The sequence below is a fragment of the Harpia harpyja genome, chromosome 9 (genome assembly GCF_026419915.1).
Source record: "Harpia harpyja isolate bHarHar1 chromosome 9, bHarHar1 primary haplotype, whole genome shotgun sequence".
Taxonomy (NCBI): Eukaryota; Metazoa; Chordata; class Aves; order Accipitriformes; family Accipitridae; genus Harpia; species Harpia harpyja.
Window position 1 is genome coordinate 35,277,557 of NC_068948.1, and position 25,577 is coordinate 35,303,133.

Sequence of the window (25,577 nt, forward strand, 5' to 3'; positions counted from 1 at the left end):
TCCTGACAAACAGTAAAATTGCTGCTAAGCTTCAGCGAGAGACAACAAGAGCTTTGACCTTAGGATCTGTCATTGTTCCTTTGTTATCTCTGCACATTATGGAACTGCTTCATTTTAATTCATTTGGTTTCTGTTTATTTCTTCTGTGGCAGTCCCAGGAGCTTGCATTCACTGGCTTTTTGTTGGAGTGTATGAATTGTTAGTTTGAAAGACCCAGCATTTCTTTCTGGTAGAATTGCAGCCCAGATTGAATATATCTCACTATTAATTAGCAATTGGCCCAAACCAAAGATGTCTGTTTGATCCCTCCCTCCCTCCGGACTCTTTTCTTGCCTGGGAAAAATTGCTCAGCGCTGGCTGGAGGATTGACCATTGTGTTGTAGAGAAACTTCTGTGGTTTCCAAATGTGTTTCATTCTCCTCTGGAATTAAACCAAAAAATCCTTCTAAGCGTCTGCGAACCTTCTGCATGTAAAGGATTTCTCTCCTTTTCTCAAGTTCACTCTTGCCTATAAATCCATCCCACTGAGACCTCTATCAAACCCCATATTGTTTTGTGTGAAAAGTTTTGGTTTCAAGAACACAAAGCTTTTATCAGTTTGCTGCTAACTTCCAAGCTGCTGACCTGGCAAAAGTGGATTGGGAGTGATGTAGATTTGCACCCCTCCATTGCATTGTGTGTTAGCAATGTTAGACTAAAGAAAATGTTCTGGTTTACTGCCTGCTAATTTTCAATATGCCAATTTCTTATGTATATTGAAACATGGATGAGAAAAAGTCCTAAGTTTGATCTGGCAATAAAAGAATAAAAACCAACCAGTGAAAGGTTTTGGAACTTAGACTGGGATCTGACCAATCAATCTCCTCCTTTTTTTATCCAGTACTTGATTAATGGCTTTGAAGTAGATATTAGATTGGGGATGGTGGAAATGGACCTGTACAGCTGATGCAATGGGATGTTTTCAGCGTATGAGATTTGAGCCAACAATGTTATTCCATAGTACCTGTGTCAGATTGTTTCATAATTGTGGCTTACAGTGTTGATCTCTGGTAATACATTGCTTTTGAGAAAAACTGAGTGGCGTGCTAAGCAAACATTAGAGTTGTCTTTCTGTTTCCTTTTATCTTTGGCCTGCAGTGGTGGAGAGCCGAGGAGGGATCATGGACAGCATACAGAGATTTTCAAACCTGCCAACGTATCTCCCCGCAAGCTATCACATCTGCAATGCTGATATTTTCTTCTTCCTCAAAGAAGCCAACCAGGATATCATGAGGAACTCCAGTTTGCAGTCCAGGGTGGATTCATTCTTTATATACAAAGCCAAACTGCCACCTGTCCTAAATGCCACATATGGACCCTTTTCTGTTGAGCAGGCTGTTCCCTTGGACCTCATGCTGACTTCTGCATCTTTTGGTTTCACAAATAAATTCACTTTTAATTGGAAATTAAAATCTCACATAATCGACAGCTCAATCTATTCCAACAAACCTAAAATACAAACCTTGTTCTATATCGCGGGGAAGGACTGGGATGACTATAATTCTGCGGAGAGGTTGCCTTGTGTGAAGATGTTTGCTTTCCTGGAGTCTAGAGAAGTTGTGGCCAGCTGTAGATTGACAGGTCATCTAGGATTATGTGTTGCGGAGCTGGAATTATCTCCTAGCTGGTTCAGCTCCCCTCCACCCCTGGTCTCAGAGGAAACAGCCTCCCTGGAAGGGATTACCGTGGAGCTCTTCTATAAGATTTATACACCAGATGGGGAATGTTCTCCAGAGGATGCAAAATGGGAAAACAATATCCATGCAGGTCAAGATAATGAACACAAGGCTTTGTCAGCTATGGAGAGGATTGGTAGCATCATTGTTTACCCAAATCAAGACAAATTAAAACAGTCTTCCCTGAGGCTGGATGAAAATGTCGTTATTCGCTTACCACTCAACCCGGTCAGAGAAGGTGATGTTGTGACCTTTCATGTTTCCCTGGCTGATGACTCTCTAGCAGACCAGTTTGTATTAAGGTAAGAGAATTTTTAAACAGTCTACAAATAGGGACAAATAGATGTCAGGTGTAATTTCTTTGGTTACATTCAGTATTTTCCTGAGAGAACTTAAGCATTTCTTTTCCAACTGGGGAAAACTATAAATAGTCTTGAATTATCTGTGTGGATGACACTTTTTGGAACATGGGAATTGATTTTAAAGTATGAGCTATAAATGTTTGTATGATTATTTTTTGTTTTAATTCCATTTGCTTCTAGTCATAATTCTGCCTCTTAAATTATGCCTCTGTAAGTCAGCCAGGGTAACTGTGGCAATCCATTTTGCTAGACAGTTTGCAGGAGGGTTTTCTGTTTCTTTGGTGAAGCTTCCTCTCTTTTTATCAACTTTCTTATCATCTTTCCAAAGTACATGGGATACATCTTGCACAGGTCATACGTGGTGAGGAACTATTTTGTTGCATTGTACAGGGGGTAGCTGAGAGGTGAGAAAATGAGATGTGCCTCAGCTTGTGTAGGAAGTCTTTGGCAGAGCCAGGAATTCGATTCAAACTTTGCAAGTTGTCTTCAGTTTTTCTGTAAGACAGCCCATCCTGCTTTCTCAGGCTTTTGACTGCTTGTTGTGTGGCCCATTTTTGTTTTGAGACTTTCTGGTGACCTTTACTTGTGAATCTGCCTGTAATAGGAGAATTCAGGCATTTCTAACCACCTCGAGGGTTAGTGCTGCATATTTGTTATGTCCTTAGCTGTCAGACTGTGGGTTCAGAGCTGCATAGAGACCAAATTCAGAGAGAAATGTGAGCCAGACTGGGGGAATAAAAGGGCCAAAAGGTAATTGGAAAGTGTCATATTCTGTGAGAATGCGAGACACTTGGGAAAGAAGGAGTTGCAGCCTGTGCTAGCAAACCTCAAAACAAATTCGTGCCTTACTTCTAACTTTTTGATCTGAGAACGATGGGAGCAGAACATGACAGAAGTGCACTTTGGGGACAGACGTTGAGAAAATAGACAGCAAACCTTATGCAGCACTTTCAAATCATTCAACATGTGTGAAATAGCACATGCATATTAATAAACTTACAGATTGCTGCATGAATCAGGACAAGTGGTCCTGATTGCAGGACAAAGGCAGAGGGAAGGAAATGGTCCACAATATCCCAAGCACTTCGATCTACTCAGGGTGGTGGGGAAATGTGTGAGAAATATCACAGGATTTAACCAGACTTTAAAAGGTTTGGGTCAGGAAGGGTCTTCATAGGAGGAAACCCAACTTATTCTTGCCTTTACCTGGCTTTACTGGTTTTAATTCGTTAAATATGGTTTTGGCCAGCATCCACTGTCAGTAGATGGACCAAACTCATGGAGCAGTCAGGTTTCAGCAGCTGTGTATTGATCCTCAGTGCTATAGCAGAGAGATTATGGAGTTTGCCTAAGGCTCTGCAAGGATTTAACATCAGCTCTTAATTCTCGTTTTTTTCTTCTCTTTGCCACACCACAGATAAAATTCCCTAGGTATTAGAGACAACCTAAGATGAGGATGTTTTCTTTCCATTGGAATTTCTAAAATAATACTTACCTTGTAACAAACAGTGTGAGGGAAACACCAAAAACTTCTTGCAGAGATAGTTTTGAAATGCTGTCTTTCAAAAGCAAAATAGTTTCTGGAAGCGCTGAGCACAGTAACTAACCTGGGGTTTCGAGGAAGCAGAAGGAAGAGTCGAGAGCCTCCAAACTGGGGAGCCCCAGGATGAGCCAGAAGAGCCTGGCTAGCACCAAGACCCTCGTTCTTCTCCCACAGGCCCCTATGACATGCATGTCTTCAGCTGTCAGGTGGGAGTCACTTTGCGGTGCTCTCCCAACACGCGAAGCATGCATGTCGGTGCTCCTGAGCTGCTGGGAAGGCAGTCAGGTTTCCATGGGGATTTCTTTCTTTGAAAAGTGTGCGGAATCGGTTCATCTCCAGAGGATGTTTCTGTTACAATAATTCAGCATGTTTTACGTGCCCAGAAATATTTCCTTGGAAAATTCACTATTGGCTCTATGAAGTCTAGCCTGTTTGGTCTTTTATTTGGCTTTGCTTGCATTGTGCTTTTCATCACAGAAACTGCAAGTATTTTTCTTTAACCTTCAGTTGAATGCTGGAAGTAAGAGACAAAATGCAATTCTGCTGATGGTTCACCCGTCCTTCAGGATGGAGAGAGCACCAGCAACTGTTGCTATGATTATTTCAAATGACATACGTGGGGCCTATGGAGAGATTATTCAGCTGAAGTTCACATAGTAGGGCAGGGAATTATGCTGAGGAAAATACAATCACTATAGCGCCTGCACCTAATATATGCAGTTTCCCTCACAGGCTTTCCCTGTTTTTCAGCTCAATGCTAATGTCTGTAAAAACCCAGAAGGTTTTTTATATATATAGAATTTCTGTGTGTTATAGCCGGAGAAAAATACATTGAAGTGAATGTTTGCCTTGGGAAATATATTTTTGCCTAATATAACTTGATTGTTTTTAATCATATTTGTTATAAGTGTAGCAGGGTGAATTGCAGTCTGGCTCATATGAAACAATAGATCAAAATCAAGTCATTCTCAACACAGTGTTTGATGCCAACCTCAAGCTCTGACAGTATGCAAAAGAACAGATATGCTCAATTTTATGCACCTCTCTACTATTTCATGCTGTGTTGTGTAGTATTTTATGTTGGATTTTGTTCTAGCAAAACTGACTACAGTTCTCATATGAGAGCAGATTCTTCCTCATTTTGGTAAAATTTGGGACTCTTAACCAAGCTTGGAAACTGAAAAGCAATTGGAAACAGTTTCTTGATTCAGCAGCGTGATGTGTTGATACTCACTGGTAAAACCCCCATTCTTCCGGTAATATCACTTACAGGGCGATGCTGCCAGTTATATGTGAAGCTCCAGCTATCACTTCCAGTCCCTTTTATCAGTCCAAACTGGTTTTCCTCCGCTTAAGCTAAGTCTTGGTTATTTGTTTTAATTCATTAACTAGAATTTAAGATTGAGTTGGAGCTCTAGTTGTGCTGTGGTCCGGGGAATTTGTTTCTTTTCATACTGCAATCCAGCCAGCATGGCTCAGTGTAATTGAAGGACCCAGATATGTCAAGGGGCAGAATTTGGAGGCTAAGCGTGCATTTAATGCTTTTGCTGTGCCTGACAGTCATATTGCTCAATTTGTTGACAGATGATCTATACATGTGCGCAATGAAATTCTTGACACTGGAGATTAATTTGTGGCCTTGCCGGTCTGGTCTGTACTGTAAAAATTACCATCTGTGAACATAAATTTTGCCCATTATGTTAGGTGGGTTGCCACTAAACATAGTTTAACCATAAAGATAGGTGAAATGGGCTATGTTGCCATGATTAAACTTTTTTATGGGCTACCTAGTTTAAAGAAAAAGGAAAAATGAAGCACAGCTTTGAGATTCCAGCAAGACTAATACACGCAATAGTGTCACAAATTTTCAGGCACTTTTTGTCTTTTGATGCACAGGAGTATCTGTGTTACCTTCTTTACTGACAAACTTAGATGAAACATAGTAAATGAGGAAAGATGGAAATCACGACTAAACAAGGGCTAACACCAACTTTTGTGCTATTTACTAAACAGAAGAAGTCTCCTGATATACATGGAAGAGTTGTAAAAGAGACAGGAGAAACCAATTCTTTCTTAACTGGAAGGACAGAAATCTCATCCAATAGCACTGCGAATGGCTTGCATTTCTTTTGTGGTGTATGTTATTATTTTACTTCATCTTGAGACTCAAAGGGTATATTTAAAAGAAAAATGGGAGTAATTTTGTACAGCAGGAAAACGATTAATGGAATAAATGGACAATCATCCTCGGTTATAGGAAAGAAACCAGGACACTCTCTTTATAAATAAATGGCAAAATTTTGTCCCGTTTTCCAAGTCTCCCCATTTAAACCGTTAGCAAGGATGTGCTGGTAATGAAGGCTGAGCACTAATAGCAATTTGTCGAGTCACAGACAAAAAGTGAGTTTGTTGGCATTCGTTACACATCCCTAACAGAACCCATCCTTCTTTTATGCCCGATCAGAATAGAAACGGAGATTGGAGATATTCCAGGAATAATAGTAAGGGGCTGAAACCAGGTAATGAATCCCACGCTAGAGAAATGAAAGTGACTGCGGTTGGGATGCGGTCCTCTGTCTGGAGGGGAATGGCAGGACCGTGCAAAGAAACCTTGCTGTCATTCGGTGCCTAGGCAACCTCAGGGAAAAAGATTATCCACTTCTCTCTGCTATGCTCCACATATTGCAGGGCAAAGATTACTTTTTGATTTTTGGATGAACCAGTACAAGGTGTAATACACGCTGGTTGGCTTTTACTGATTATTCTCACTAGGAAAAATGATATTAAGGATTTATATTAATAAACATATATCCATATGGAGGAGGTTATGTCTCCTACTAAGGAATAAAAATTGCACAGGCCATTAAAACTGACTTACAAGGCTTCTGCGTTAATAATGAAAGATCTGTAGAAGTCTGAGCAGTCGTCTAGAAGGCCAGAAAAAGATCATTAAGAGGATGTCTCCTGCCAATAGCTGCCAAGAGCAAACAAGGGAAAGAAAACAGAAGGTTTTAGATCTGGAAATGCATAGAAAATGAGAGCATACAGACTGTGGGGAATGCAGCCTGGCTGCATGTGAGGAGGAGGCTCCGTGTGGCCGTCATCGCATGTAACCAAGCTGGTATGAATGGGGAAGCAGGGCAGGATTATTACTGGTGAGAGAAATAAATGATTAACTGAAGCATAATTTCAGGATGAAAATTCAGTATAAGTGAAAGTGTTGAGAAAGGGGAAAAAATATACTTCTGAAATTAATCAGAAATGCTCGTTTAGATTTAGAAATAATTACAGTATTAAAGCATTACTGGCAACTTGGGAATATTTGTTTTTTACGCAAAGTTTTTAATAAACCCAGAATGAATGTTTAAATTTGGTATTTCGCTCTTTTCTCTGAATGTACATTGAACTAAATGTAAAATATAAAATAGTAATATGTAATATTAATAAAAAATATCAAGCACTGCAAAGTCTGGAAATGCCAGAGATGTCTGTGCAACCTTAACTTGGTCCCCATGTATATACATACACATTATAACATATTCCTCAAAGACAAATTCACACTTTTTTTTTTTTTTTTTTTTCAGATCGCCTGCTTCATTCAATGCATCCATTTTCTTCCTCCTACTGTTTTCTTTTCTTTTTGTCACTGAACGGGAAAGGGAGTAACATCCTTTCAGGACACTCCTGTGAAGCCTGGGGGAGCTGTCACCAGAATTTTTTTTAGCTTGGATAAACCATTTCTATAAATGCTCTTTCAGAAAGGGTTGCACCATTCTTTTTATTTTTCTTATTTCTATTTGAGACAGGCATGTGGTCCAGAAAAAGTGGCTTCAGCTGATGAAAGCCTGGCATGATGGTATGGAGTTACAAATGTCACAATTTGTGTGTTGTATGAAGTAGTTAGACCTGAATCTTTCTTGACTGAAGTGAAAAAGGCATCCTCCCTGGGTACCTGCAGGCAGTGCATGGCTGTGCTGCACCCACATGCACAAGCGAACTTGCCCTGGAAGTAGTTGTACCACACTGCCAGGTTTTCTCTTCTTTTCACGTGCTTTAAGATAACCTTCTCTGCCCTAGCCACACTGGAGAGGGAGAAGAAGAGAAACATCCCCCTCATACAGTCTTAAAAACAGCTAAAAATGACCAAAAAAATAGCCCCTTCCTAGAGCTCGAGCAGTCCTAAAAGCTTAAAAACCGATGGATATCCGACAGTGAATAAATGACCCAGTGAATCCTGAAAGACCCTGCAAGACTACAGTCAATAAAACTTTTTAATGGAATTTTAGATAAAGGTCAACTATCTGCTACAATAATCAGCCATCCGCAATCACTCTTCACAGGAATAAAACAGGCAGAGCAGCAGCCCCACGCGACAGTAAGAAGCTCTTGTTAGTTGTCGGATATTGGCTTTGAAGCACTTCCAGACGGGATCACAGCGTCATGGTGATAAACCACTCTTTTTTATTGAGACGTTTTCTGACAGTGACTTCTGTTGCCCTGCAAAAGGGGTCCTGAACATGCCGCTTTGTCCAGAAACACAGCTACTCGTTACTGCAGTGTTATTAAGGTGTTGTCACGGTAAAGGAGGATGAGACAGTGACGGGAGGCTGTGGTGCTGAGTTTGGGTGACTGTGGCAAGTGTCCCCGCTGTCTGCCCCTTCCCTCGCCCTCCACAGCCCTGGCTTAGGGATGCTCCCTTCTCCCACAGGAGCGGGGAAATGTTCGTAAGAGTTGGAGGGGAGGAGTTGACCAAAATGCAGAATTAAATTAATTAAAAATATTTAACCTGCGTGTATATTTCACCAGTGTTTTTCACTGAGAAGGTGAACAGTTTGACTGCTAGTTATTTTTAATTTTGACAGTTTGGGAATATTTCACGTGTATGGTGGGGGAGCACTGAGTACAGCTGGAATGAAACAAGGACCCACTTTCCATTGGTAAAGGTGTTTGGTTTGCCTTGAAACCCTACTTTTTCTTCTATTCGAGTCCTGCCAGCAGCACAGCTATCTCATTCATCTTCCCATCTGCATCTATGAGCGCTAAGGGATGTGGCAATGTTATGTAAATTAATTTGCTGTATCTCATATTCAGAATCATAAAGTGGAGAGAAAGAGAGTTATGTTGATTTTAAGTCAGTTGGTGTGTGCCCTGGTTTTGTCTGGGATAGACTTAATTTTCTTCCTAGTAGCTGGTATAGTGTTATGTTTTGGATTTAGGATGAGAAGAATGTTGATAATGCAGTGATGTTTTTAGTTGTTGCTAAGTAGTGTTTATACTAAGTCAAGGATTTTTCAGCTTCTCATGCCCAGCCAGCAAGAAGGCTGGAGGGGCACAAGAAGTTGGGAGGGAACACAGCCAGGACAGCTGGCCCAAACTGGCCAAAGGCGTATTCCATACCGTGTGATGTCATGCCCAGTATATAAACTGGGGAGAGTTGGTCGGGAGGGACGGCCTGCTGCTCAGGGACTGGCTGGGCATCGGTCAGCGGGTGGTGAGCAATTGCACTGTGCATCACTTGTATATTCTAATTCTTTTATTATTATTATGGTGGTGATATTATTATTATTATCATCATAATCATCATCATTCTTCTTCCTTTCAGTCCTATTAAACTGTCTTTATCTCGGCCCATGAGTTTTACTTTTTTTCAATTCTCTCCCCCATGCCACTGGGTGGGGGGTGTGAGCGAGCGACCGCATAGTGCTTAGTTGCCAGCTGGGGTTAAACCATGACAGCGTGTGAGCAGGCCTCTCGTCTCAGCAGTACTGAACTACAAGTGGGTAAGCGGTGCTGTGTGTAACTGGTGGCAGTGCATCTTGTTTGACGCATCAGATCGTTTTGCACGTGTGTGACAAATAAGGTTTATAATAGGAGCCCCGACAACCTCTTGTCTGCCAGTGTGTTAGCAGACACTGCTGTACCCTGCAAATGGAGATGATGTGAAAAGCGTTTCCCGTGGATTTGGAAGATGCCAATACACCATGTGACTTGACACAAACTCAGCCTTGTTGATGGTAATGGAAAGAGATTTTACATTTTTAAATGGTTTGGGTTCTACAAGCTTGTTCCTAGGCTGATCCCCGTCTCCGAAAACTTCAACATGACAGCTCCTGCTAATTAACTCCAGGCAGCTCCTGCACAACGCAATGCTTGCTTCGGGGCCAGGTGCGGATCTGCAGAGCACTGTTGGCAGATGTGGCACAGTTGCACTGAGAACAAGGTGTAAGCTGTGGTTAAAATGCTTGCGATGCAGAGCGTGCCAGGGAAGGAGGCAAGTGCTTTTTGGAGGAGACCACTGCTAAAAGGATGTCCTTGGTTTGTTGCATCTGCTCAGACTTCCTCTATGCAACGTGAAGGTGTGCTGCGTAGTGATCCCTCTTGGATAAGAGGCTGCATCTAAGGGGCTTGCTGTAGGTTCAGCCTCTCCAGTCTGCACAGGGCATCGCCACTGCTTTTCTCCAAATCTTTCTTTTGTTGGGGGCTATCCTGTCTGTAGTTATTGCCTTGCAGGAAGGGACAGATGATTTACCCCCGCTGTGATTAACATCGGTGCCGCAATGAAATGGGAAGGGTAAGCCACCAAAAATGGAATTAGTTGAGTTTTGCCTGTGAGCACCTGGGTCTGAGTTCAGTTACCTGCGTTAATGAACACAAAGCTGCCTTGAGGTGACAAAACTGCTTAAATACACAGTATCACAAAGGGTAATTTAAGGAAGACAGCTGCAAGATAAACATTTTCTTCTTTGTTTGGTGGGGTTTTTTTGTTTTTTTTTTTTGTTTTTTTTTTTTGTTTTCCTCCACATCATACTCAGGTTGGGAACACAGGTCAGAAAAGGTTCCGGTCTTTGATCATTTCAGGTTCAGGGACACGCTGTGGCTTTTTGCAAACTGTCCTAGTGAGCAAGTCCCTGGTGGGGAGCTTGGGGGAGGGTCTTTGTTTTGGACAATATGCTGAGTGGTCCCTGGTTTGTGCTGCCAGACAATGATGGCATTGATCAGCTTCTTGTTCGGCTCTTCATTAGCTGGCAGTGCAGTAAATCACAGTCTTGTTTAAACAAGTCAGACACAACAGTGGTTCGGTTGTTGATGCAGTTACTTCTAGTGTGTAGTGAATAGTATTAAAAGAAAAGTGTAAAAACGTGTCTACTTTGAAATTTAACTTCTTCCTGAGATAAATGTTTTGGGATGTGCGTTGCTGTCATTTTATCCTGGTAAAAAACGGATTACTATCCCATGAGGCTGATGAAGTATTGCTTTGAGTGAGCACATTGTTCTCAATTTCTTCGTATTCTCGCTGATGCAACAGAGAGTTGCTTTTGTCCTTGTGTTTACCTGTAAGTTTTTGCATGGTCTGATACAAGAAGGCCAGTGTGATGGTTAGCTGACAGCTTTGTGGAGGGAGGACTTTCAGAAAGAGCAGGAGACAGAATATTGCAAGAAAGTTGTCAATGTATCTTGTTTTGGGTGCGCCTCCTGCCCCCCACGCAATTTATGTCAATAAAGGACTTGTAAAATGGTTTTGGACAAAGCAGAGTAGGGAACTGTGCTTTGTGTGAGGTATTTAATGCTTCAGATAGCTGCCACGTGTGCCTTGGATGCTGTACTCAGCCAGGGTATGAAAGAAATCTTATTAACAAAGTTATTGGATCCCAGATGAATCAAAAGAGCTGCAGGAGAAGAAAACAGTGACAAATGAGTCTGCCACCCCAAGGCACAGCAAATAGTGCTTACAGTTAAAGCTATTTCACTTTTTGCACCATTTGGCTGCCAGCCCTCCAATGCTGCATGGGCAGTGGGGACCGAGGCAGTGCGAGGAAGGTGATGCTTCGTGCCGGCAGAGCTGCAGAAAGCCCCCACACAGTGGGGCCAGTGTTGTTTCACATGGGAGGACTGCAGCGGGAGCTCTCCTTGAGCTCCCCAGAGCACAGGGAACTGCTCCTGGATGGTGGGGTTCATCTCTCATCTCCCCCCAGCTTTCAGTCTGCCACTTAAAAGCCCCTTAACCTGAGCAGCGCTGGGTGACAGTGCCCTGTATGGAGCAGCGCTTCGTCCTGTGTTGAGAGTTACAACCACATAAGAGGAAAACATCTCTAAAATATATTCTCCTTGGGATCCCTGTGGAGATTCTGTGGATATTCCCAGCAGAGGAGGAATTGGTCAGAGCAGCAGTATTTTCAGGGGTCTGCCAATGAGGAGGGCCATATTCAAGCAGTCCCATGTTTGCAGGGCAACTTTGTCAGCCTTATCACTCTGAGCCATCAGGTGTGGCTCCAACAGGTCTCCCTCTGCTCCTGCTGTGCTTTCATTTAAGTTGCTCAGTAGGACCAAAATATACCTTCCCCTCTCCACTACATCCTTTTTAAAATTTTCTGCCAAGTGAACTTTCTAGGTTACTTTTTTCTCACTGTGTGGCCCAAGCTTTTGTGGTATTAATGAAGGAGTCCTCAAATGTATTTTCACTGAATCCTCATCTCTAATTGCACTGGTCCTAGAAGACAGCAAGTGGGAAAGGAAGAGAAGCAGAAGTATGGGGTAGACGATGCCTTGTTCATGGGCTTTCTAAGCATCTGCTCAAGTTAATGAGGGTCTGGGCAAGAAGTGTGCCAAGCGGCCACAGGAAGCACATGTATGAGCGCTTTGATACAGATCCCTGATGGAAGACGGTGATAAAATGCACCAAGTGATGCTTGGGGACAGTCTGAAAAGTTTGTCCCATCCTGGGAGGTGGCAGAGCGTGAGGGAGAAGCAGTAGCAGACTGTGAGAATCTGGACCAGGATCCAAATGCATTGTGAGTTTTGGGTTGTTTTGGATCTGGGAGTTTGGCTCTGGCCCATCTCTAATTTAATTTGCCTGGCCAGAGTCTTCTCTCTCTTACACAGAAAAGAGGGGTGATTTAATTGACTTCCATAGAGTTGCTTGGGATTTGTTCCAGTAAAACTATTTGAATTTGGTTGTGTGCAAGGCACGTGTGTGTGCCAGAGTTCTGGCTTTGTATTTCTGATAATTACTGGGAAAGTTGTTAGGGGCAGTAGTAAACCTGGGTGGGTGGGTGGATAGGACACAGATGGATAGGGAACGGTCATGTTTTGGGTACTGTTTTAATGACACACAGTAACACTAGTAGTACAGTCTTAATTATGGCATTTCCTGCTGTTGTCTCCATAATGTGGCATAAGTACCTATGCTTTTCAGCTAAGATGACTTTTGACTCATTTGCCAAAGCTAATAACCCTTTAAAATAATTTAAACCTTTTCAGAAGTATTTCACTGATGCTCTTGGGACCAGCAGTCCTTTATTTGCTATGGAGCAGATACAGAATGAATAGCAGTACTGTGGACTCCCTCAAACAGCGACCTTATGTGAGATGTAGTCATTACAGCAATTAAATCCTCTTTGCCAAGGCAACCAGGGCTTTATTTCAAACTGAAGTTAGAATTTTTTTTTTCCCCCCAAATGAATCTCTTCTGCATGTATTATTCATTTTTCTTTGGATCATTTAGCCTGTACGAGTTGCACGAGCTGAAATTCGGTATTATTATTTATTAATTATTCCATTGAGGTAACGTCTAGGACAGACAGCCTCAAGGGGTCAGAGAGCACAGAGTTCCCCTGTGCAGCCAGAAGCAGAACAAGGCCATAACCCTTGTCTTGAGGTGGGGGTTGAAGACTTAACAGCATTTCTGGAACAACTTGTGAAGGGTTTGCATGTGCTTTTCGCTAGACTCCATAACCCATGTCAAGGAAGTTTGGGGCATTTCAGTCCAGTGGATGTTTAGGCCAGTACAGTTTTGACCATACTCAAACCTTTTACTTAAGTATTTGAAAAAAAGTAGGTCATGTCAGCTCAGGCTTTCTAAGTTCAGCTACGTTTGGGTGACTTGAACGCTAACTTCTTGTCGCTGTGGCTCTTGCTTGGAGAGGCAAAGGTCAGTGATCAAAAACGATGGTTAAGATGGAATGTTTTCTTCAACAATTTTGGAAATTCTAGCTTAGGATGTTTTTTTGATTCCTTTTTTTTAAAGAAAAAACATGTTAAAGAAGTGCCTATAACCCTTGCCTTGAATGTGCTACACCCTCATTTTAAGATTAAGCGAGTTCACTGTCTGTTTCTGCTATTATATAGATAGCATCCTGATTGACAAGAAAACTGAAATGATTCTGTTTAAATCTGTACTGCTCTCCTAAGAAATCTCCATTCATTATTCCTGGGATGACTGAAAGATTTACAATAGTTTGTAATCTGGTATCATTTTATCCTTCTTCTTGGTATTATTAATCACCTTGTCATAAAACGCCAGGAGAACTTTGTTCAGCTTGCATGATTTGGGCTGAGAAAGCCATACTTTAATATTAATGTTTCTTAGGAAATTGGGTATATATCTTTGCATTCTGGGAAACATAAAATGGATGAGTGATGTCCTTTGACTAGACATTAGATGCTTACAGGGTACTGAAGTTGAAGAATGGTTGAAAAACCTGCAGCTGTACCACCTGGGGAAGAAAAATGACCATGCAAGGCAGATCTGGTTCAGGTCAATATTTATCATAGAATCATAGAATTGTTTAGGTTGGAAAAGACCTTTCAGATCATCAAGTCCAACCGTCAACCCAACACCGCCATGCCCACTAAACCATGTCCTGAAGTGCCTTGTCTATGCGTTTTTTGAATACCTCCGGGGATGGTGACACCACCACTTCCCTGGGGAGCCTGTTCCAATGCCTGACAATCTTTTTAGTAAAGAAATTTTTCGTAATATCCAGTCTAAATCTCCCCATGCGCAACTTGAGGCCATTTCCTCTCGTCCTAATTTCTTGTCCATTGGGTTGTAGATGTCTGAAATCACGAGTACCGTGGAGGCTGGTGTTTGTGGTTGATCCTTCTATGTGTTAGCGCTGGACTGCTGCCCTGGTGTGGCTGTGTCAATGGTGGTGTTTCATTGGCGACATGAAACCCAAGTCCCAATTATTTGCTCATTTAAAGATTCCGGGTTGCATTTCACAAGCCTAGAGGCAGTCAACCAGGATCCTGGCTGGGTTTCAGCTTCAGTAATTACAACTTGCCAGTGCGGATTCTCTCTGCCTCTTAAATCACATCCGCTATTTTTCACTTCCTTTGCTAAACTGCTGTGTCCCCCGTGCTGTTGTTGATGATAATAGTTCTAATGCTATTTTTGTAACGTTATTTTATCTGTAACGTCTCACAGTGTTTTTACAAGAAACATCTGTCATTGCTTTCATTTTACAAATTATTTTATTGCTCACGTTCCAGTGATACACCTCAAACAGTAGATGCTTTCCAAAAGGAGGAAGGCAGTGTCCCTTCTACCCCCAAACTGTTAATTTTCAAGGAGGACTGTGGGGCCAGGGGGATGTTCCTGCCCTTTCCTTTAGCTCTCTTACCAGGGCAAACGTATTTGGGATGGCCAAAAGAGTAGCACCACAAGGGTGGTGAGTTTAGTGGGCAGGGAGGTGCCGTCCTGTGCGTGCATCCTGTGCTGTCCTCCAAATGGTGATGCCCAGTCCATGTTCCCTTGGACTCTGCCCTTCCATCTGTCCCTTAGAGGCCCGGCTTTTCCCAGCCCACCTGTATCCCCTCCGTCCCAGGCCTCTGCACAGGGGAGATGCAGGACGGCTGCACAGGCTAGGATCTGTATGCAGGCCAGGAGAGGGCAGAGTGGACTTGTGTCTGGCTTGTGTCTGAAGCAGAAAACCCAGGCAAAAGTCAATAGCAGGTCGGGAGGGGAATGATTTTGGGCTAGGATGTGGGTTGGTGCTGGCACAGGTGCCCCGGCTGAGATGGGAAGCTATTTCACCAGCTGTGATCCCCCTGAATGGACTCAATGCATCACCTCAAAAATGCCTTTATGGGGGAAGATTTAGCAACTTGTTCACCTGGTGGTGGAAGCTGTCTGCAAAGGACCAGAGACCTGGCAGCCTGGAAGGCTCCCCCAGGTATTATTTCTTACTGAAGAGGAGCAGGTCTCTGCTGGGGTGTCCTCCACACACCCTGGGGTGCACCTGGGCAGTAGACAATGGCTGTGTGCTCATGTATGCAGTATTGCTACCCAAATTTGAAATGCATGTAACATGTTTTCCCCCCCCGCCTCTTCCTTAAATGATTTCTGAAAGCTTTTTATGAATGCACTGTGCCCCTTGTGTGTGCTGGACATTGCAAATGCACTTAATAAAACAAACTTATCTGCTGGTCAGTAGGTTAGGAAGCTATAAGTGAACTTGTCTCTTGCAGAGCAACTTTCTTTTTGGACTTGAAAAACAATGGAAATGTAGTTAATGTTCAGCCTGACAGAGTCTTAGCAAACATATTAAGGGCTTCATTTAATAAAATCATATTTCACTTTCATAGACAAGAAGCAGAATAGAGTTGAGTCTTTTTTAATGAATAAAGTCCTTAGTAAGGCACTTGCAATCTTTCTTTATGTGAGGCTTATTCTCAGTTTTTTTTATTTTAGGAGCCAGGGAGATTTAGTGCAGCATTTTCTAAATTGTGTCGTGCTTCCTTTGGAACAGAAGGGAAAGGGAAATGTATCTTAATGTTAAACAGACGTGAAACAACAATGTGGTTTTTCCCAAAAGAAAAGTTAAACATTTGCAAGAAAAATGTTCTTCATGGAAATTTCAATTCTGTTAAAAACACTTTTACTGTCAGAAAATAATGGTGCTGGATGAGCTCTAATAATAAACCAATTTGTGTGTACCATGGGAGTGGACTTTTTCGGTCGTTTCTTGTAAGTCATACTGGAAGGGCTGCTACTGGGCTACAAGAGCACAAATATTTTCACACTGGGATTTGTGTCTACTTGCATTATGTGAATAACTCCATTGAAGTACAACTGGGAAAAAATTCATCATGTGACTTATTATGAAAATGTTGCTTTTTACTCCATTCAATGATGTTTGAGCAGCTCCATGTATTTTTCGCTCAGATTTTTTTTTTTTAAATTCTTTTTTCTTAAATGCTCTCTCTGCACAGTGCCTTGGTTGTACCGCGCACAGACCATGCAACAGCAGACTCCTGATTTCTGGGTAACTGGACTGCTGCAGCTAACAAATAACATTAATGGGCTGGGTGTGAGCTGCTTTCCCAGGGCACCGGGTATGCGTCGCGCTCTCCTTTCCTTCATTGATCCAATTTGTTGAGATCAGCAGGTGCACCAAAGCATGCAAATTTAAAATTTGCTTTGAGGAAAATTGAGTGGCATTTTTCCCTGAAAGGAGCTGTTTCTCTCAGCATTGCTGCCAGCTAGCTTGTTTGGGAGAGTATTTGCAGAAATGGAATGCAAAAGTGGTACAAACGCAGCCAAACTGAATACATTTACAGATGTAAAAGGCTTGGCTTTTTTTAGGCTTGCAAAACTCTTTGCGGTGACGACTGTCACTTTGTGTAGATTTATAGCACCTTACATAATAGGTTGCTAAACACATTGGCCTTCAGGTGCCACTGCAGTCTGATGGGTTTAATAATGGTGACAGTGACAACGCTGGTCCCACCCAGATTGTAGACCCGCAGGTTTCTAAGACAGCGCAGGTACCTTCTATCCTCTCCGGTCCACAGTCAGTCATGCTTGATAACAGTGTGAAAATTGGATTTGTCAACTAGTAATCCCTCAGTGATCAATGATTAGTTGTAATTATGTGCTGTTTAAGTGCTATGGAGAGAAAATTGATGTTTGTGGCCGGAGTAGGAAATGAAGAATGGCAGTTATACCAAGCCATTTGATGTAAGAGAAATTCATTTAAAGAACTGAATTTGCACAAAGAATGGTGAGTTAAACTGCCTTCTATAGCCAGGCCACATCCCACAGCTGTAGGGGTAGTAGTGTTTAGGCTGAGCAGGCTAATGTAGTCCTTAGTGAGCTTGCTGACCATAAAGTATCATAACTGGGACAACAAGGAAGATTGCTTTTTATTTATAGTCTCCCAAAAATGTGCCCAGTGTGAAATGTCATGAGCAAGCCCTTATTTGTAAGGAAATGGCCTTTGAAACTTCTACTGTGTTTATAATCCACGCTTCTTCCCTCACCCTGGTTTAAATTTTTGTCCAAATGTATGTGCTAGGAGAAACTGAAGTCACTGCTTGAATATTCACTCATGGGACTATGCCATCCTTTTGCACTCTCTCTGTAAAGGTGCAAACCTAGACACGTGATTTGGTTTCGGATGGAGGAGGAAAGGTCTTGGTTTGCTTCTCTTTGCTTTCTTCTCTGCTCAGAAGAGCACAACAGACCAGGTTTCTAGATGGGCAGAGGTGTTATTCTAGCTGTTTCTGTGGAGGCTCTGAAAACCCAGTTGTGTATGTCTTGGGATTTCTGTACACACTTTGCAGTTAAATCGGCCACCAGTAGTTCTTCTCAGTCAAGGAGCCAGAGACGGTCTTTGTTCCTTTATCTGTATACCCATGGGTGATTTGCACTACCTCATATGTCTGATTGTCATTCTCTAAATAGACATGCAAAATGAAAGTGTTTAACTGCAGGAGGTGGGAGTGAAAGAGCTGGAGCAGACCTATTACCCAGTGGTATGTGAGAAAGAGCCAGCAAAATTTATGGTTTCTGAAGGACCAGTGTATTTTTAAGCTTCTTGTATTCTACACTTCACAGCCAAGATTAGCAGATTGTTGACAGCTCTATGATATATTTGCTGTCACCTGGCTGGAGTCCGAAGCAAGTGATAAATTTTTAGTTTGAATGAGCTTGTGTGACATGCAATGACAGATATATTTTTGTTACTACAAGTATGTAGCATGTCCTATGGTTGGGGATTTTGGTGCTATTCTTGGTGTGGCCTTGAGTGATTTGCTTGCTTTCCTTGTGCTTCTGTTTCACCATCCAAGAAAAGATGGAGAAAATGACACATTCCTCATTTGCTGTGATGGCTCATTCTTTTTCTGCGATGTTGGAGCCTGACACAGGCTCGTATCATTTTCATTGAGTTCAGTAAAGACTGTCTGCTGGCAGGAGGCAGTAAGTGCTCTGCAGAAAAGAATCCAACATTTCCAGTTGCTGTTGCTGAATTTCATGTATCTTGGGTACATGTCACATGAACTTACATTCAAAAACTTGGAGTGTTTTTGGAGTGATAATACTATATTCTGGGCAGATTCCCCTCCCAGAATACACATTCAATATGGGAGAAGGGACAGTGTGAATCAGTTTTATCTTCATGTGACTGAACACGTAGAGGAACTAAATTTGCACATTTTGGCATGTGGGTAAAACTATAGTGTTATATATTGGTGAACTCTATTCAAATGAAGAAGAAAGATAAATGATAGTTTATTGGATTCCCTTGTCTTTATAGCTTCTGGTGTCTAAATTTATCTCAACAAAGTGAAATCTGTCTTCCCTAGGCCTCTTAAAAGGTCTCACATATATCAGCATTAATAGGATGTAGCTGTGTTGAAGCTGGTATTGTGCTGCTTGAAAAATCTGAGTCAGGCAAACTGGCTTTGCTTGCAGCAGGAGAAGGAAGAGAAATGTTACACCCCAAATTGGGGGCTTCTATTTGCTGGGGAAGCTGGAGCTGGCTACGGACTGTGCTGGAGACATTGTCATCCATGGCAGATCAGCAAGGGAAATGATGACACAAACAATGTTCAAAACCATTGCAAAATGTAGCTGAGAACTGGGAGGTCTGTTTAGGTCTAGAAATTGTCTATCACTTGTAACAGCAGCTTTTATCATCTTGAAAAACAGGAAGTTTGAAAAGCAAGTAAGTATTTTATTCCCTGGAATAGGAACATTGAATTTTCTCACTGAGGACTGTTCAGAAATGTATGCATGCTGACTACTTCAGTTCTTCACCTGGAGGATAAAAGCAGCAGCTTCCAAGCCAGGTAATACAGGCCTGTTTGATGTGACTGCTGGGAGGAAGCGAACAGAGAAAAGAAATTCTCTGAGACGGCTGCTGAGTCTGCTGGGGAGGAGAACGGACAGAAGTGCAACACTGCAGCACAAAGGCATTTGAAAGCAATTCTACTTGTGTGTGCAGCACAGGGACTGTGGGAAGCCGGGATGCTGTCTCTTCCCTTCAGTCACGTGGTGAAGCAGGGACCTGCTCCTGAGGGTATACATAGCATATGTGTGGCAAATGGACTCGTGTGGGGCCCCATTAGCTTGTGCTGTCTGCTTTCTGTGGCTGGCGTGCCATGGGGGAGCTTGGCAAAGGTTCATTTCACTGGAAGATAGTGCTCTGTAAGGGGATTTTACAGTACATGCACATGCGGACTCCCTGGATCAGGCCTGATTAATGGATTTGGCCAGAAAACTGAAGGGAGTAGCCAGTTTGGGAAATGGCACTGCTGTTTGTGTGAGTCTACTCGAGAGCTTGGAGCATCTGTGCCCTCCAAACTGCCAAGGAGGGAGAGCAGCAATCTTACAAAGTGGGTAAAATAAGAAGCTATGTATATACAGTAGGTATATGTGTAAAAGAACAAAGCCCCCGCCTCTACTGGATTGCGTATTTGTACTGTTCTAGTGAAAGGTTCAAACTGTATCTAGAAATGGGTCTTTCTGAATTTGAGAGCAGTTTACCAGTAGAACATAACAAACAAACAAAAAAAGTGAATATGTCTAAGTAAAATGCATACTTTAAACTTCATGTCATATGGGATTAGATTTCCTAGACATGTTTTCTGAGGTTTTGAACCCTGGATGATTCCAGAGAGCAAGAGATCTGGGGCCACAAGTCCATCATGTTATAGGGCCTATGCCACTTCTACATACCTTGGGGTGAAGGGTACAGGAACTCATAGATTACAGGGGTTAAAATTCTTTCTTTTAAGTGTAAGTATGCAAGGCAAATGTATTTGAAACAAAGGAATTATCCATGTCTGTACACCCTGTTTACTTTGAAACAGCTTAGTTGTTTATGTAAATTATTTTGCCTTTGTGTTGGGGAGTGATGCTGGGAAAACCAGAAGAGGACAGAGAGCAGAATTAGCTTGAAAATGCAAATCTTGTTGGTGGAGGCTGAGAAGCATCAAGGGACAGGGAGAGCTGGCTCTTTCCATATCAAGGAATTTTTTTGCTTTTGTGCAGGCAGAACAAGGGATTAAGACTGGGCAAAAAGCTTGAGGGTTGTGTCTGTTTAGCAGTACCTTGAAAGTTGCCACATGTGGAGCTGGCATCCTCTGTCTTGTTTTAGTGTGGCTGTGTTTCATGGGAGAAACAAGGGGCAGGAGATGAGGCACCTCTTGTTCGTGTTTAATTCTGCCTCCATGGCAGTTCTCTGCTGCCTGCTTCTCGCTCAGCTACCCACGTGTCCTCCTCCAACAAGGGTAGAGACACTCTCCAAAGCACCTCCAAAACTCTGATGTGCTTAGACATCAAAAACGAAAGGTGTACCTCTCTTGCTACAGAGTCGTGGTGATCGCTTGCCTTAGGGGGGAGAGCATATGTACAGCAAATGGACACTTATATAACCCTATTAGCTTATACTGTATGATTTGAGCTGTTGGTTTGCCACAGGGAGTTGGAGAAGAAGAATTAGGTAATATAAATAGAAAGATGACATCCTCAAAAAGAGCGCCATTCAGCACATATTGCTGGCTGGCCTCATGGTTCAGAGCCGATAAGCAAATTTGGCCTGAATCCTGTTGCAGCATTTTACGATGGCACCAGCATAGCAGAAGAATTGGCAATATCAGCAGAGGTGGACGCTGTGGATGTGATTCCTGCCATCCGCTGCCTGCAGCTCTGACTGCAGGAGCCTGCCTCTCAGTGGCAGAAACCTAGGGCCAAATTAATTGTGATTAATTTTGATTATGGACCATTCCTTTTGAAGTGACTCTTGAGATGAATTTGTCCCATGTGTGCTTTAAATGGCAAGTTGCTCAGAAGTGCTTCTGCTAATGCATCCTCCAGGTTTATTTCAAATATCCTTCTTTTTCTTTCAGCAGTTGGTTCCTGGTACAAATGAAGACACTTTGCATTCATTCTCCGCAGGGCTTCTATGCCATATTTTTAGGCTTTTGAGTGGCATTGTGGAAAACATGAAAGCATCATGGTAATGATCAGGGCCAATTCTTCATAGAATAGAGTATCAAAGAATGGTTTGGGTTGGAAGAGACCTTAAAGATCATCTAGTTCCAACCCCCCTGCCATAGGCAGGGACACCTTCCACTAGACCAGGTTGCTCAAAGCCCCATCCAACCTGGCCTTGAACACTGCCAGGGATGGGGCATCCACAACTTCTCTGGGAGACCTGTTCCAGTGCCTCACTACCTTCACAGTGAAGAATTTCTTCCTTACAGCTAATCTAAATCTACCCTCTTTCAGTTTAAAGCTATTACCCCTTGTCCTATCACTACATGCCCTTGTAAGAAGTCCCTCTCTGGCTTTCTTGTAGGCCCCCTTTAGGTACTGGCAGGCTGCTGTAAGGTCTCCCTGGAGCCTTCTCTTCTCCAGGCTGAACAACCCCAACTCTCTCAGCCTGTCTTCATAGAAGAGGTGCTCCAGCCCTCTGATCATCTTGGTGGCCCTCCTCTGGACTCACTCCAACAGATCCCTGTCCTTCTTGTGTTGGGGCCCCAGAGCTGAACGCAGTATTCCAGGTGGGGTCTCACGAGAGTGGAGTAGAGGGGGAGAATCACCTCCCTCAACCTGCTGGTCACACTTCTTTTGATGCAGCCCAGGATATGGTTGGCTTTCTGGGCTGCAAATGCACATTTCCGGGTCATGTTGAGCTTCTCATCAACCAACACCCTGAAGTCCTTCTCCTCAGGGCTGCTCTCAATCCATTCTCCACCCAGCCTGTATTTGTGCTTGGGATTGCCCTAACCCCTGTGCAGGACCTTGCACTTGGCCTTGTTGAACTTCATGAGGTTTGCATGGGCCCACCTCTCAAGCCTGCCAAGGTCCCTCTGGATGGCATCCCTTCCCTCCAGCATGTCGACAGCACCACACAGCTTGGTGTCGTCAGCAAACTTGCTGAGGGTGCACTCAATCCCACTGTCCATGTCACTGACAAAGATGTTAAACAGTGCCAGTCCCAATACTGACCCCTGAGGAATGCCACTTGTCGCTGCTCTCCACTTGGACATCAAGCCATTGACCGCAACTCTTTGAGTGTGACCATCCAGCCAGTTCCTTATCCACCGAGTGGTTCATCTGTCAAATCCATCTCTCTCCAATTTAGAGACAAGGATGTTGTGCAGGACAGTGTCAAATGCTTTGCAGAAGCCCAGGTAGATGATGTCAGTTGCTCTTCCCTTATCCACCAATACTGTAACCCCATTGTAGATGGCCACCAAATTTGTCAGGCACGATTTGCCCTTAGTGAAGCCATATTGGCTGTCACCAGTCACCTCCTTATTTTCCATGTGTCTTAGCGTAGTTTCCAGGAGGATCTGCTCCATGATCTTGCTGGGCACAGAGGTGAGACTGACTGTAGTTCCCCGGGTCTTCCTTTTTTCCCTTTTTAAAAATGGGGGTTGTGTTTCCCCTTTTCCAGTCAGTGGGAACTTCCCTGGACTGCCACGACTTCTCAGATATAATGGATAGTGGCTTAGCAGCTTAATCTGCCAGTTTCCTCGGGACCCACGGATACATCTCATCAGGTCCCGTGGACTTGTGCACCTTCAGGTTCCTTAGATGGTCTCAAACCTGATCTCCTACAGTGGGTGGTTCTTCATTCTCCCAGTCCCTGCGTTTGCCTTCTGTGACTTGGGTGGTGTGGCTGGAGCACTTGCTGGTGAAGACTGAGGCAAAAACATCATTGAATACCTCAGCCTTCTCCATATTCCAGGTAACCAGGTCTCCCATTTTTTTCTGGAGAGGGCCCACATTTTCCCTAGTCTTCCTTTTATCACCAACGTACCTATAGAAGCTTTTCTTGTTGCCTTTGATGTCCCTGGCCAGATTTAATTCTGTCAGGACTTTAGCTTTCCTAATCTGATCCCTTGAGTTCACACATACAAAGTCATGTGTTCTTTATTCAGATGTCAGTTAGGAAAAAAAAAATCTGTGATGCTTAATCATACAAAAATCCTACTAAGAAATCATTTAAGGGAGGGTTTGAGTGGGGACCTCAAGGTTTGGCCAACAGTGCATGATGGATTTTAACAACAGCTAGGTAGTGATTAGGTGAAAGAATGTAAGTATAAATGGTTGAACTGCTGTAACGAAAAAAGAGTTAATAGTATTGTCTGTTCAACAGCACAAAGAGCTGTTGCATATTATTATATTCAAAGAAAAGGAAAGTACAATGAATGCACTTTTAAGCCAATTCTTCCCACTGTTCTTTTCATTTGTTTGTGAATATTCTGTGGGACTGACTGAAGGCTTTGTCTGGTCTAGCAGGAGCCTCTCAGCTGCCTAATAGCAGTGCAGAAGATATGGCACAGCACCTTTTCTTATTTATTTATTTACTTACTTATAAAAAGGAGCATTTACAGAAAGCTGTGCTTTGACCCAGGCTTTAAGTAAAGCCACCTGTGCTTCACTCCTTGTGGTCTTCTGAAAGCTCATGTGATGAGAAGCACTTCTCACCACGAACAAACTGCCAAATGCATTTGAAATGGGAAAATTTCTGATTGAAATGGGCATCTTGGAGCTTCCAGCTGCTGGCGACCGTATGGCAAAACAGTTGCAACGTTTGCAATCGCTTTGCAGAAGCTGCTTATCTAACAATCAGGACAACTTTAAATATTTATTTGAAACTGTTTGGTTTTAAGTATTGAAGAGCACTGCTTTTTTTCCCCTGTTTGTCTTAATGAAAACAGGGTGAAGGCAGCCAGGGATCCTGTTTACCCACGTCATGAATACTGAAGGTAGGTCATTTCAGGCCTTACAGGTCTCTGCATAGAAGGAAAGGAATTTGGAAATGCTTAGGTTCATTTGAAAGCTGTATCTTGAAGACCTTTCTAAATGAATGTGAAAATTTCAGAGGAGGGATCAGGAGCAGAGGAAAACTGCAGATTTTTTTCCATTCATAGGCAGAGATTGAGAGCAGCAGGAAGCTGCCCGTTGCATGGTGGGCAACAATGCCCGAGGCTGGGGCACTGGCCAAGGGCTCAAACTTGAATTGGGTTGGTTTTCCTTGTCATCTTTCCCCATTTTCAGCTAAGGTAGACACTGACCTCCAGCTATGCTACCTCCTGCGTCCTCTGTTCACCCTTGAGCTCTGTGGATGGGTAGTTTGTACTTGGGAGACTTTTGGGTGTGTGGAAGGGGGGAAGGAGAGCATTGCCCCTCACTTCCTAGCTCCTCTTCCACAGCTTGTTCATTAGTCTCCAGCAAAGCTTCTTCTGACTCCACAACTGTATGTGTCAAATGCAGGACTTTGGACAAAAAGTATTGTGCAGCCATTGAGGTGGCTGCAGCCAGCTGCCATGTCACAGGCTGATGGCAACTGGGAAGAGAGGGGCTGTCCATCTTTGTGTCCCAGAAATTCCTGTATGTAGGTGGAGAGGCTCTTTGGTGCAGTAAGTCCTCTACCAACTAGCAAATGTGATTTTGAAAGTTATCCTTACAAGTCCTTCTGACAACTGTTCCTATTAGGAACTCAATCAGTACAGCATTGTGAATTCAGTCAAGTTTTCCCTTGACATGCTATGAATGTATTAAGTGATGAAACGTCAGTCAATCAAAGCAAATTTGCACTTATTCCAGAAAGAAATCTGAATATGTAACTGTTGTAGTGGTGATTGAGTGAGCAGAGGTTTTCAGTCGTTTTGCTGCATAATGGAAGTCCTGAATAGCAGGGTGGACCTTCCAGCTAATGTAGTGGTAATCCTGCCATAGCCAAACTGTTTCTCATTTCTAACTATTTTTGTCCAAGTTTGAATCACAATGTTTCTGTCTGGTTGGTCCTGGTTTGCAATTGAATAATTTAACCTAATAAGGGTCCTGATTCCTCTGTTGTATTTCCATGTACTCTTTGCAGAATTCTCTTCCTGCGCTGTAGAAGGTGATCAGGGATGAAAAGGGGGCCTTCT

The 25,577-nt window shown here is 43.0% G+C and overlaps 1 protein-coding gene across 1 annotated transcript in view; it reads left to right on the top strand.

The window, feature by feature from the left end:
- The window catches only part of TMEM132B (transmembrane protein 132B), a 260,488-nt gene that overhangs the window by 68,726 nt on the left and 166,185 nt on the right, over positions 1–25,577 (top strand). The window contains exon 2 of the mRNA XM_052797177.1: positions 1,138–2,017. Coding sequence (XP_052653137.1) covers positions 1,138–2,017 — 880 coding nt within the window. The remainder of the gene's footprint in view (positions 1–1,137; positions 2,018–25,577) is intronic.